At 42.6% G+C, this 12,934-nt stretch overlaps 1 protein-coding gene across 1 annotated transcript in view; it reads right to left on the bottom strand.

The window, feature by feature from the left end:
- The window catches only part of LOC133987229 (adenylate cyclase type 6-like), a 31,332-nt gene that overhangs the window by 5,099 nt on the left and 13,299 nt on the right, over positions 1–12,934 (bottom strand). Inside the window, exons 4-20 of the mRNA XM_062426524.1 lie at positions 8,654–8,803; positions 7,667–7,788; positions 5,820–5,931; positions 5,342–5,469; positions 4,886–5,044; positions 4,648–4,789; positions 4,309–4,437; positions 2,931–2,959; positions 2,533–2,680; positions 2,316–2,413; positions 2,084–2,171; positions 1,823–1,939; positions 1,060–1,209; positions 723–898; positions 485–517; positions 358–387; positions 110–242 (exon numbers count right to left, since the gene is read on the bottom strand). Coding sequence (XP_062282508.1) covers positions 110–242; positions 358–387; positions 485–517; positions 723–898; positions 1,060–1,209; positions 1,823–1,939; positions 2,084–2,171; positions 2,316–2,413; positions 2,533–2,680; positions 2,931–2,959; positions 4,309–4,437; positions 4,648–4,789; positions 4,886–5,044; positions 5,342–5,469; positions 5,820–5,931; positions 7,667–7,788; positions 8,654–8,803 — 1,944 coding nt within the window. The remainder of the gene's footprint in view (positions 1–109; positions 243–357; positions 388–484; positions 518–722; positions 899–1,059; positions 1,210–1,822; positions 1,940–2,083; positions 2,172–2,315; positions 2,414–2,532; positions 2,681–2,930; positions 2,960–4,308; positions 4,438–4,647; positions 4,790–4,885; positions 5,045–5,341; positions 5,470–5,819; positions 5,932–7,666; positions 7,789–8,653; positions 8,804–12,934) is intronic.

Below are 12,934 nucleotides of genomic sequence, written 5' to 3'. Positions count from 1 at the left end.
TCAGGTGACAGAATTCCTGAAGTACTCACATCTAGTTGAAGCTGGTGAGTTACATAGTAGTAATAGCCTCAACTTATTTCTATTTTACACATAAAACACTTCTAATTACCTGCAGCTTCCAGAGGAAGTCAAGGCGTGCGGTGGACTCCACCTGCTGGCCGTGCAAGTAGAGAGCCAAGACAAACACGGTCAGAATCACAGGGGTCATAACCTTTAGGGATACCTTGGTCACGCTCTCCAGGCTGAGAAAAAAAAGAGGAGTTGACAAGAGTTATCAATGAATGTCCTGCATGTGAATAAAAAATGTATGAAACCCAACAGATCCCAAGACATACAGAACAAATGAAATCTACTTACCACTGTTCTGCAGTTTCATTGAAACCAAGTCTGGAAAGCAGACAAGAAAAAGATGTGTCTATGCTAAGTACCATATGAGTCACTGAACTACATTAGGCAGTACAAAACATAAAATAATGCAACTTACTGTTTTAGGGAATCATTGACAGGTGATAATGGCCTGTGGAAAAAATTAGAACATATTCAAAAAATAGGACATACCATAAGAAACTAGGTCTTTTACAATCTAAACCAAATCATGAAAAAGTAGACCATGTCCAGTCAGAACCACAGTATTATGACAAGGGGCTGAACTATCCAGGTTGAAAATTTGGAAAGAGTGAGTGTATGCATTTGTGTGTGTGTGTTCCTGGCAGGGGACTCACAGGGTGTTGGCAATGACCAGCAGGTCTGCGTTGTCAAACAGGGCCACCTGAGGCCATTCCACCAGCAGGAGGAAAGTGAGCTGGATGAGCAGCATCAGAGCCAGCTTCCCTATGCTGCTGATGTGGAGGAACACAGAGCAGGCCAGCAGGGTCAGCAGCACGCTGTAGCTGAAATACTGCAGCAGAGAGAAGACAGCAAAGGAGGAGGAGGAAGGTTTAGGAAGTGGACATTCAGACATACTGTCTGTACAAACAGAAAAAGCACAAATTGAGCATTTGCGTGAACACACACAGATAACACAAGCTGACACACATGCTAAAATGTTATGGGACTGACCTCAGGGAAATGGCAGGGCATGGCCTGGCTAGAACACAGAGTCAAGCCGTCCTCTGCTGTCTTGGTCAAGCTGTGCAGCAGGCAGAGAGTCACTGATGTGTTCAGCTCGTTGGCCACGCAATCCTGCAGTTTCTCTCTGCTGCAGGTAAACTGGCAGGAAAGGAGAAAGCAGTCAATAAACAGTCAGCCAATAAAGGTTTAATAGCAATGAGGAGACAAACCCAAATGTTATGCTGAAACAAAAAGCTGCAATTATAACATAATATACAATATATCTTGCATGTTTAATGTATGCAAAAACCAAAGCTTAGTTTATCATAAATAGCATTCAGACATGAAAGTTATATAAATCTTCTCATCAAACTCAAGTGAGTGTATTTCCCAAAACATCAAACTATTTCTTTAATCCACACATACACAACTTTATGTAATGTTGGTAAACATGGGAAACTATGATGGCTAAAAATAGAATGAACCCCATCTGCTACAGTGACAGATTATGATTAATTACAGCTCAACCCCTAATTATAGCATTCCCCTTAGGCAAATTGGTCTTCAGTGCCAAGTGCCAAGATGTAGCATAACTTCTTCAAATGTCTTGAAAATCTCATGATGTAACTGATGGATTAATGGAAGAAAAGACAAATTAATAGGGCAGACACATAGCCCCTTGCCTAATTTCATTGTGTGGAACAACCTGAAACATCACGTTGCGAGTCACAACTGTTACATGATACAACAGTGACAAAACGAAGAGCCCTACCATATTAGCAAAGGAAGAGATGAAGAGGAGGAGGATGGTCAAGACTCCCACCAGTGTGCTATTTGCACGAGACTGGACTATTTTCTTGGTTACAGTCTGCAAGGCAGCTGGGAAGAGCTTATATACAGACAGCAAGAAGAAGATCAGATAAGAGAGAGTTAATACCATTAGTGATGCTGGCTGAATACATGTGATAATGACTCTAATCTAAAGATGTCTGCAGGAGAAATCATATGAGTTATGAGGACCCTTGTTCCTTACTTTGATGCAGGAGTAAATGGCACAGATGAAGAGGATGTTGGCAAGGATGATGAAGACGCTGATGTATAGACCAAGCATAAGTGTTGTTCTGCGGAAGAGAAGAAAACAGCCTAATTAGGATGTATAACTGTCATTAACTCCTCATAAACTAATCAAGACCACATTTCCTGCCCACAATTCAGTATAACTGGGAAACTGGGAAAGGCAAGTTATTGAGAGGAGACTTACTTACTTTGGGAAAATGATCATCTGAATGAAACAGATGCAAAAGAAAACAAGGAGTGTGCAGGCCACATATCCCCCAAAACGATCATCCACCTTTTTGGAGTACTGAAAATAGAAAATCAATGAGAAATAAGTTGCTTTGTAGCTCAATTAGCGAGAAAATAATCTGTTTATTTTACAAGGAGTAATGGTGAATTTCAAACTAATTCTAATCAAAAACTGACCTTTTTCTCAAGATCTGGAGTCTGAAAAGTGAGTAAGAACTTCTTGACATGGTCTTTCCTCAGCTGGTCGATGCTGCGTGCATCTATAGCCCGTCCAAGAAACTCATCCACCTCATCCTCAGGGTTCAGGGCCTCCTGAGCGCAGCGGCTATGAGGTAGATGGAACAATAGGTCACTGTGTGTTTGTGTCTGTGCATGTGTGTGTGTGTGAGTGAGTTGGCCTATGCTGTGACAGGCACGATGACTCAGAGCTAATATGTTATTAGTGCTGGGTTGGATCTGACTGTATAAAACCAACAGTGGGCTCCAAAGCAAGACCACAACAGTGACAGTCTGCCGGTCAACGGCTAATAACAAAAGCCAACCCTAATAACAGAAATAGGGGCCAAAACACTCACTTGTCTTTGCTTGATGCTTCATCGATGCCCTGGGGGAAAAAAAAGCAGTGAGAATTAGAGTGAAAAAAGAGCAAAAAACAGAGACAGTGCAGGAAAGAAAAAGAAGGAAAGTGGGAGAGATTAACATGTAGCCTAAGTACAACTAAAAAATAGACAGAGACTCAGACATCTGCACAGTTAATCCCTGTGAGCCAGACTGATGTTTTAATTAATGCTTGGAGGCTTCAAATTACACCCTCTTTGCCCCTAGGGCTCAAACCCTCTGAGATGCAGAGGACAAAATGAGGAGAGGGGAAGAATGTAGGAAAGAAAAGGAAATGAGACTTGTAGGATAAAGAGCAGGAGGAAGAGAGAGAGAGAGAGAGAGAGAGAGAGAGAGAGGAGAGAGAGAGAGAGAGAGAGAGAGAGAGAGAGAGAGAGAGAGAGAGAGAGAGAGAGAGAGAGAGAGAGAGAGAGAGAGAGAGAGAGAGAGAGAGAGAGAGAGAGAGAGAGAGAGAGCGAGAGAGAGAGAAAGAGGAATATCTCTAGTTGCAGCCTTATCAGATTAACTCCAGTCATAAATGATGTGCTGGGAATCCCTGGGAGCCCTATTGTAACTCCTGTTTGTTTGAATTGAAAAGGTCAATTCTTCTTCTTATTTGTCTTGTACCATATTTATAATCATTTTGTCACATTCAGAGACACAAATTCACATTTTTTATTAATTTACTGTACAGAGCATTTCCTTCATTCAGTGTAAACAAGACTGAGTCTACAGCGCTGATAGCAGCTCTGTCAGGCTGTGCTTAAGCACAATAGCAATGTCAGCATGCTAACATACTAATGCTGAAAATGCTAACTGGTAAATGTTTAAGAGGTCAAGTTTACCACAGTCACAATGTTAGTTTGGCATGCTAACGTTTGCGAATTAGCACTAAACACAAAGTGCAGCTGAGGCTGATTGGAGGGTTTTGCGGGTATTGGGTCATAAACCAAAGTGTCAGACAAACTGAAGTCTGACAAAATTGGTGTACTGACCAATCGACTGAGCGACCGACCATCAGACGACACTGCTATCCAGCCACATTGCTAGCATGACAACCAGAGCAGAAAATAATGTTGACCTTTTCATCTGTTTTCAGGGATTCTACAAAAAGAAAGGGGGTTTGATTTAAGTATGTCAGGTGTATAGTAAGTTTGTCTTTACGAAATGCTTCTAACCCTTGCTTCTCACCATATAAGAAAAATATCTAATAATAACAACCAATTTGAGGACATAGTTAGGAAGGATATTTATGATTTGACTTCAGAGAGTGGAGAGGATGACACAGGAAACTGGATATAGACAAGAAGAACAGGTGCTGTGCGCCTGACTGAGTGCTCCCTGAGTGTATCTCACCATCTGCCTGAAGACTTTGGACTCCTTAGTTCTGGAGAAGGATCTGTCAGGCACCCAGCGTGGCATCAATCCCTCGGCAGAATTTGCACGTGCTCGCTGCATCTTGGCCATCATGGCTTTCTCCTCTTTCTGTGAGTGAAGAGATCCCACCCGGTGAAGGTGTTAGAGTGGATGCTTCAACAAATAAGGACTTCTATGTCAGGTGACAAGCCATTATAATGTTAGTGTGAAATATAGCACTAGTGTGAAGTTCGGAGCCGGTACTCAAGGTGTGTGTGTGTGTGTGTGTGTGTGTGTGTGTGTGTGTATGGGTGTGTGTGGGTGTGACCATGTACTGACCCTCTTCTGGCTGCAGCCCAGCACTAAGAATGTTTCAATGTTTTTCTCTTTCAGGTAAGCGTTCCTCTCTCCTCCAAATCCTGGTTCCACCTCATAGTCTCCGTTCAGATACTGCAGCGTGGCTTTAGTGATGTGGATACGCCTACATGCACACACACACATATACAGAGTGTCAGAAATTAAATGGCCTATTGGTGGATGCGTCAGTACAGTAGCAGGTGGGGTGGGAGGGACTTACCCAGCCTTCCCCCCGGCTTCCATTTGGTTGGCAAGCGTCACGTCGTTGGACCAGACATCGAATTGCCACTTGCGCAGGCCCAGCACCCCACAGTGAACGCGCCCACTGTGGATGCCCACCCGCATGTTCACATTAACACCCGTCACCTCTCTCACCAGCCTGCAGATGCACACACACACACACACATATGTACACGCTATTGTCAAAATCTAGTGTCACCTTCAGCCTCACAGTGTATTGTCCATACCGCATGTGGCATAAACAAGGCAAGAAATCTGAAAACTTAACCTTCACTGGAAAATGACTGTATGACAGCAAGGGTGTGTGTATGTGTGTGTGTGTGTGTGTGTGTGTGTGTGTGTGTGTGTGTGTGTGTGTGTGTGTGTGTGTGTGAGTGTGTGTGTGTGTGTGTGTGTGTGTGTGTGTGTGTTTGGTGCATTGGTGTGTTTGACTCACGAGATAGCTTCAATCATATCTACTCCCATCTCCACACAGCAGTGGGCGTGGTCAGCCCGGGGCTCAGGCAGCCCTGACACACAGTAGTAACAGTCCCCTAGGATTTTAATACGCAGGCAGTGGTTCTCCTGTACAGCAAGGACACGCACACACGCACGCACACACACACACACACACACACACACACACACACACACACATTTAAAATATCAGGCCCTGAATTACAGCTAATACACCAGCATGCTCATGTCAAATATAGAGCTTTTTATGCAAAATTGAGATGACTCATCAGTCTCAGCACAGTCTAATTGATGTGGTACACAATGCTTAAGTAACCACCCCCACACACACACACCCACCACCTCAAGTACATCATGATAGCTGTGTCACACCGTTAAGACTACAGACCGTATGGTTGAAGTATATAAGCGTCAGTAGTTTTGCTGTGAAAGTGGTGACGGCAAGTGTCAGTTCTCACCGAGGCCAGTTTGTCAAAGCGAGCAAACAGTTCATTCAGCGTCATGACCAGCTCCTGGGCCGTACACTGAGATGCCAGGCTGGTGAAGCCCTCAATGTCTGCAAACAGTATACTGCAGGAGAAGTGGTGGTGGTGATAGTGGGAGGGAGGGATGGATGGAGGGAGGGGAGAGAGATGGTAACCAAAATAGACAAACAGGAAAAGAAAGACAAAGGAGACAGAGAATGAGATCAATCAATAAAGTAGAGAGGTAGTTAGCATGGTCTAGCGCCTCCCTCCCTCCTCACTGTCCAGCTGCCATGTGAGCAGGGGAGAGAGCGAGGCAGACATTTGTTTAGCTCTGGCTCTCATCATCTAGGCCAATGTAGGTCACCTCCTCCAGCCCTTCCCTGTGAGAATCACCACTCCCCGTCCCCTTGTCTGCATGCCTTTCATAGCTAACTTTTGATAGTAATGAAAGTAATGAAAGGCGAGGATAAACAACACCACAGATGCTGAGTTCCAGTTGAAGGCGACAGATGGCGCTGTTGGTCCCGTGAGGTCATCCACTGGCCCTTAATTACAGCAGTCCACAGTTTGTCTACATCTCCCGCCCTCACCACGGCTGTGAGCTATGATGCATTAGTTTGTAAATGGTCAGTTCAGCTGATTTACAAACAAAAGAAAATCTAATGGTGTCTAGTCACAAAGTAGTAGTAGTTTTAGGGAGTTTTAGGAGTTGTTTAGCACAGGTTTTGAGATTTTCTGCCACTACTGTAAATAGTTTTCAGTAGAAGTATTCCTAATTTAGAAATAATCCCTATGACTGACACATTGTTTCTGGAGCTTTAGAGTTTTTAAATGGTCATTTTTCAAAGACGTGAGCAATACAAATGGATTTCTATTCACCTTTGTTGTTCTGGGTGGCTGCAAAAACCAGAGACAAAATATGGGCAAATACAACAAAAACAATCTGCATGATCAAATACAACTAGAAGTGAGTGAGAACATAAGCTCTTCTGTAGTTTGGGTGAACTGACCCTTTAAAGGCCCAATTAGAATTTTTTCAACATGTAAAATAATTGACATGTTTACTTATGGATAAAAAATAAGCAGTTTGAACTTCTTTTGATTGACAATAGTTAGAAATATACACCTGTTTAATAAACATTAGTGACCTAAATAAACCCTCGACAGCATCAGAAAACTTGGATTTGTTTTATCTAGTGCTTTTAGAAAATGACCTGTGCATCAACTTGGGAGAGACAGCAGGTTTTTGTCTTGTGTTACATTTGGATAATGGATTGTCCCTGTAAGTTTACACCTTGGTAGAGAAGCGACGTTGCAACAGATTGTTCCACTAAGTGCATCACCTGAATCTATTTGGGTCACCTCTGACAGGGGATCTCTGCTGCAACCTCATTTCATTGTCCCCTACCACCATTTCCACGACAACCTGAACTGCACCGGCTGGGCTCAACAGTAGGCTAATGGATGGAGAGCTGCAATCACCTGTTAGTACTGAGTTATTCCCACTCGGGAGGTGAAATCCAGTGGTGAGGGCTGAGACAGGGGGCCAGCAAACTTAAGGTTTGCCTCCCATCATTTGCTACAGAAAGCACAGCAGTGTGCCTAAGTCAATATCGTTACTGCAGCCGGTGCTGTCAGTGTCAATAAACAACAACATGCATAATACATGCTGTCAGGGAAATAGCTGTTGGAGTGACTCTATAACTGACATATCAGTCAGTGGAGTGAGGTCAAACCCGCTAGTGCTAACTGTGATAGCAAAGTAGACAAGCTCTCCGACATCTTCTTGAGTGTGTGCCAGTGCCCCTGTGTAAAAGCATGTATGTATATTTATCTACCTAACATTGTCGTGTTTTTGGATGTAGATCTTGTGGAACATCATATCTTCCTTCTTGGCATTGATATCAGCCTTCATCTCCATGGCAACGTGCCTTGGCAGCACTGACAGCAGTAGGCGTTCCTGGGAGAGAGAGAGAGAGAGAGAGAAAGGGAGAGAGAGAGAGAGAGAGAGAGAGAGAGAGAGAGAGAGAGAGAGAGAGAGAGAGAGAGACCCTTGATCAGAACTCACACACATAGGATTAATATATATATATATATATATATATATATATATATATATATATGATATAATTATATACTTTATTTAGATTATATATATTTTAATTGTGAAATTTATAAAGTGAATTTATTTCTGAAATTTATTTTTCTTCATTACAAAGAAAGAAAGAAAGAAAGAGAGAGTACCTTAGTTTCTTTATTAAGAATAGATTTTAATTCTGCTGTTCGAGTTTCATACACTGTTCAAAATATACATAAATGTATTGATGTCTGCATACAGTAATGCTCAACATTCATCATATCTACAATGCTTTAGCAATACTGTATTCTATTATGGTCATGCCAATAAAGCTATTTGAAATTGAATTTGAATTTGAGGGAGAGAGACAGAACAGACAGAGAAAGAAATTAAAGACAGACAGAGAGAGAGCCCATTCATTTTCATCAGTTTCCACTGTTAGAATGCTCAATGAGTCACACTGCCTCGTTGGCATCTGCGTGGGAACGTGTTAGTCAAATAGAGAGCGGAGATACTCCAGAACATATTGCTGACCTCGAAAACCGAGACAAACAAATTGGACTAGAAAATGGAGACACACATTTGTTGCTTTTTTGCATTGCTCTTTTGCATTTGTGTATGTGTTTTTTCCCCCTACAGAATTGCGGGCATGGCTGCTTCCCTGTTTCATTTGCTTGAATATGCACATGTGTGTGTCTGTGCACGTGTATGTGTGTCTTTGTATGTGTGTGCGTGTGCATGTGTGTACCTGCTGCTGGTTTTCCCTCTGCAGGTGCAGTCTGGCCTGGATGTATCCTCTTGTCTCCTGGAAGGCTTGTCTCTGGGAGACCTCAGCGGGATAGTGAGTACAGATCCCAATCATGTTAGTGCAAAGGAAGATCAGCACGTTGGCACTGATCTGAAAACACACAAACATGACAGAGAAGATGATAAGTAAAACATAAATAAAAATATATGAGAATCCCAACAAGAGTGCACGTGCCACATCACAAGAATACAGTGAACTCTGCCTGGCCTGGGTGAGGTCAATAAACCAAATGGATAACACTCTATGTCATAGGATTTACTGCATGGAGAAAAATTCCTCAAACGTCTGAGGAGCCATTAGATGTGATCTGGTTAGAGATGATGAGCGCGGCCTCGTGGTCGCTCTGCAAGGGGACATTCTCCTCACGTCGCGCTTGGAATGGCAGATTGGAAGGCCAGGGGGTTTAATGTGATGCATGACTGGGGACACGTGAAGACTGTGTGACTCCAGTTTTCTCTCTACTTGAGTTGAAAGTTTTGACTTGTCTTTATAGCATGTATGGAAGCCATTAAAATGAAGAAAGATGGCAGATTCATCCAGATTGTGAGAAAAATACTTTTATGAGATACAAAAAAAAAGATGTTATGATCCCAAAAAACAGCTTTTCTTGTTTTGTGTGACAGATGCAGCCAATAATGTAACTTAGTAATTCTTGTACCCATTGCAGTGAGGTATGTTGGTTGAACAATGAGGCACTGAGAATACTGAGGCACAAACCATATACCAGCATTATCTGTGGCTTGAGTAAATGAAGTTTTAGATACAGTGTACAGTTAGCTTTGTGGGGTCGTCAACCTTAAAAGCATTCCTCTGCCCTGGTGCAGCTGCTTTCTGTGTGCGCCTGTGTTTTTTCGGTTACGTGTGGTAAGCCAGTGTGTAAGTCTGTTAGTGATTTCTCTTCTCACTAGTCCACAGCCAAGACTGAACATCAGAAATGGAGCCTTGAGCTCTGGACTTCCCCTGCACTCTGAAACACACACATCCACGCACAAACACACACACGTCTTCTCCATGCTCACAAACACACTCCAGCCTGGGAAAGTCACTTGACCCATGACCAGAGCACAGAGTGTTTCCTCTGAAAATGATATCATCAGTAATGAGAAAAAGACATGCATGCACAACATACAGATAAACACTGAATTTCAATCAGTTTTAGTTACAACATCATGACTAAACTGGATCACTTGAAAGATCTCATCACCAATACCAGCATTTCTGTGTCACGGCCGGTATGTTGCAAAACCAGTGTGTTTGTGTGTGTGTTTGTTTTTGTGTTTGTGTCTATGCCACAGACAGTCGAAGAGAGATACATAACTGGAGATAGAAGATGATTATCTATTTACATGCATACACTGCATATTTCCAAGTGTGTTTGTCCTTTGAAATGTGAATACACATCTAATTAAGGGGAACATTGACCAGCTAAACTATCCACACATGGGTGACAAAAAAGGAATGCAAGCTGTTGATCAAAACTCCCAAAGACAGAAGAAAAAAACCCCACACACACAGCTTTTAACTTGTAGTGTGATGGCAGGTTTTTTTTCTACCACAGTCCTGAGATGAGGTTTACACTGTATACACAAGAACCCACCATTTGTTGTCAAAACAAGACAAAGAAAATCTGACAACCTGTGCTTGAAACAGAACACCACTACAACCAGACAGCGGCAGGCAAATTGCACTCTGTTTGTTCTGAGACAGAGTCGCTGGTAACTTCCTATTCCACCTGAAAATAAATGGCCAAACTCGATGAGGAGCGCCATGGTAAGCAAAAATAAACACACAGATGACTTGCAGATGCAGAAGCAAACGTGCCTCTGATGTATCAGGGTGAATACCAATCACTGACGCAGCTGATACAGACAGAGAGCAACAACATTAGTCAGGTTCGCTCAAACAGGTTTTCAGGAAAGAACAAGAAGCATTTTTTCCTGAATTCCTTGATGCCGGATGACGAGGAATGCTTGATGCCAACTGTCAGACAACTTTCAAAGATTCAGATCAAAGCTGTGGAGACGCGTGAAACACCACATCATCAGAGGATCAGGTGTAACAACCTACAAAGAACACCCAGTTTAGTTCTTTTAATGACTGGCTGAGCAATTTTATCTAAGTGCAATGTTGAATTTGTGCTGCACCGTTGCTCAATTAGCAATTAGCCTGTGTGTTCACAAATCGCTGGCTTCCTGATCATAATGTTATAGACCACCGATGGAGATGTGACACTCCAGTCACGAAAGGCTCTAATATAACCTGATCACATTAATTCCAAACAGACGGCCCTGAACAGAGTGAGGCAGATAACTGAGTTAGTGGCCCGTCTGAGATACAGGGACACCTGCAGTTCCCAGGACTGCGCTTCTCAGCAATACACTCAACTTACATTCGGCCAATTCAGCTTCCCATGTGAACTCACTCAGATTTCGATCCAAGCAAAGACATGTCTATCAAATTGATTTTGATAGTTTGGCAACAAGAATAGACTACGCTTAAAAGCAGCATAGGAGGTCCCACATTTTGGGATTTTGTGTATTTTTGTTGAATGGGAAAAGTACAGCATCTATTGTAACCTCTAAAAAGCCCCAAAATATCACTACATTCAGATTCAGCGTTACTTGAACTGAGCAACAATTGATTGACTACATCTTGAATGATAGCTCAATATAACAACTCTTAATAAGTGAAACTAGAGTGTAGGGAAACATGATGAACACAGCTTGTGTTAATGCCAATTTATATGCTTAGTCACCACACAGCCTAGAGATTAGAGGCAGAAGCATCCACAGCTGCCTTTGAATAAATCTTGTGAGTGAAGCTGTGGATGTGTGTGACTCCTTTTGGACGGGCAGCTCTTTGATCCTGAAGCTTGTTGTGTCTGTTGCTGCACTTATATCAGCCAGGCCTGCAAATCTAGCACAGACCCATGGCCACTCTGACACTCCCCCTTCACTAAACAAAAGAGAGCAGAATAAGCTTCTCTTCGTTAGCCAATGCCACTCACTTTCTAACGACTGAGTTAGACTACAAGTATCTTCCATTGATGCCTCCTGACCATTCTTCCTGCAGAGTTTTGGCTCTCAAAGGCGAGTCTGCCTCCACATTTACTTAAGCGGGGACCTCTTGGCGGTGAAGTTAAAAGGAGTCCAAACATTGGCTTATAAGGTGCAGTACCCGGCAAGGTGCTTTATAAAGTAAGGCAGGCGGATAACATTTTAAAGAACCAATGAAGGAAGGGGATGGAAAAGATTTTTGTTAGGCAAACACACTGCAAATCCATTCTGTCTTTAATAATATCCCACTGGACAATTTCCTCATGCACAAGCACTCTGGAATGTACATGTGCACGGATGCAGTTTTCACAGCAAGGTCGTCAACCATTTATTCACAGACTAAACTTTTGCACCAACTGATTGGTTGTATTCATCAAAAAAGTTGTGATGTTTTCATGACATTTACTGTATTAACTGTGTTTAGTTTATTCTTAAGCATGTTCAACAAAGGCACTTGTTAAAGCCTCACCTGTGAGCAGAGCTGAAGTTTCAAATATTATAACTAATATTAACTCCTGTGATAATACAGTGAGAGCAGGTAAACAAAGAGCTGATAACCACAGATACGACAGGCTGTCACTTACTGAATACAGCCATTGTCCAGGTAATCAATGTTTGGATTTACTCAGAAGTATTTGAAAAGGGCAGAAATGAAAGATAAGTTCAGCTATCCCACCAACCCTGAGCTCCACTAAAGCCAGAGTTTAAAAGGCCAGAGTGCTACATCCCATAAGTCAACTCACAGACTCTGGGGACGCTGCTGTTGACAAGGGGGCTACTCTCCAGTGAATGACCTTTGATAGGCATCTGGAGCTTTTAAAATGTCTTACAGAAATGAACGTCAAAGTCCAGTCACAGACTGCTGATCATAGCCTGAAACGATAACATGCGGTTCCAGAGTGGTAAAAATAGATAATACTATGAGACTTTGTTGCAGTAGTTCAGATCTACTTGGGTTTACTATAATGTGTAATTACTGACACAAGAAAGAAGCCATTCCTTATAAAGATAAATGTTGCAGAGGGGTGGGGGTGTCTGTCTTGCCATCTTGGGTCCCTGCCATCTGGAAACCGAGCTCTGTTTTCGTCATGGCTTGGGCCAAACCAAAATTGGTCTCAGGCGACCAATGAGGCCACGAAGTAATCTTTGTGAAACGGTGAAGTAA

This window comes from Scomber scombrus, chromosome 10, assembly GCF_963691925.1.
Source record: "Scomber scombrus chromosome 10, fScoSco1.1, whole genome shotgun sequence".
NCBI classification, from domain to species: Eukaryota; Metazoa; Chordata; class Actinopteri; order Scombriformes; family Scombridae; genus Scomber; species Scomber scombrus.
This window is presented reverse-complemented; position numbering and strand designations above follow the sequence as displayed.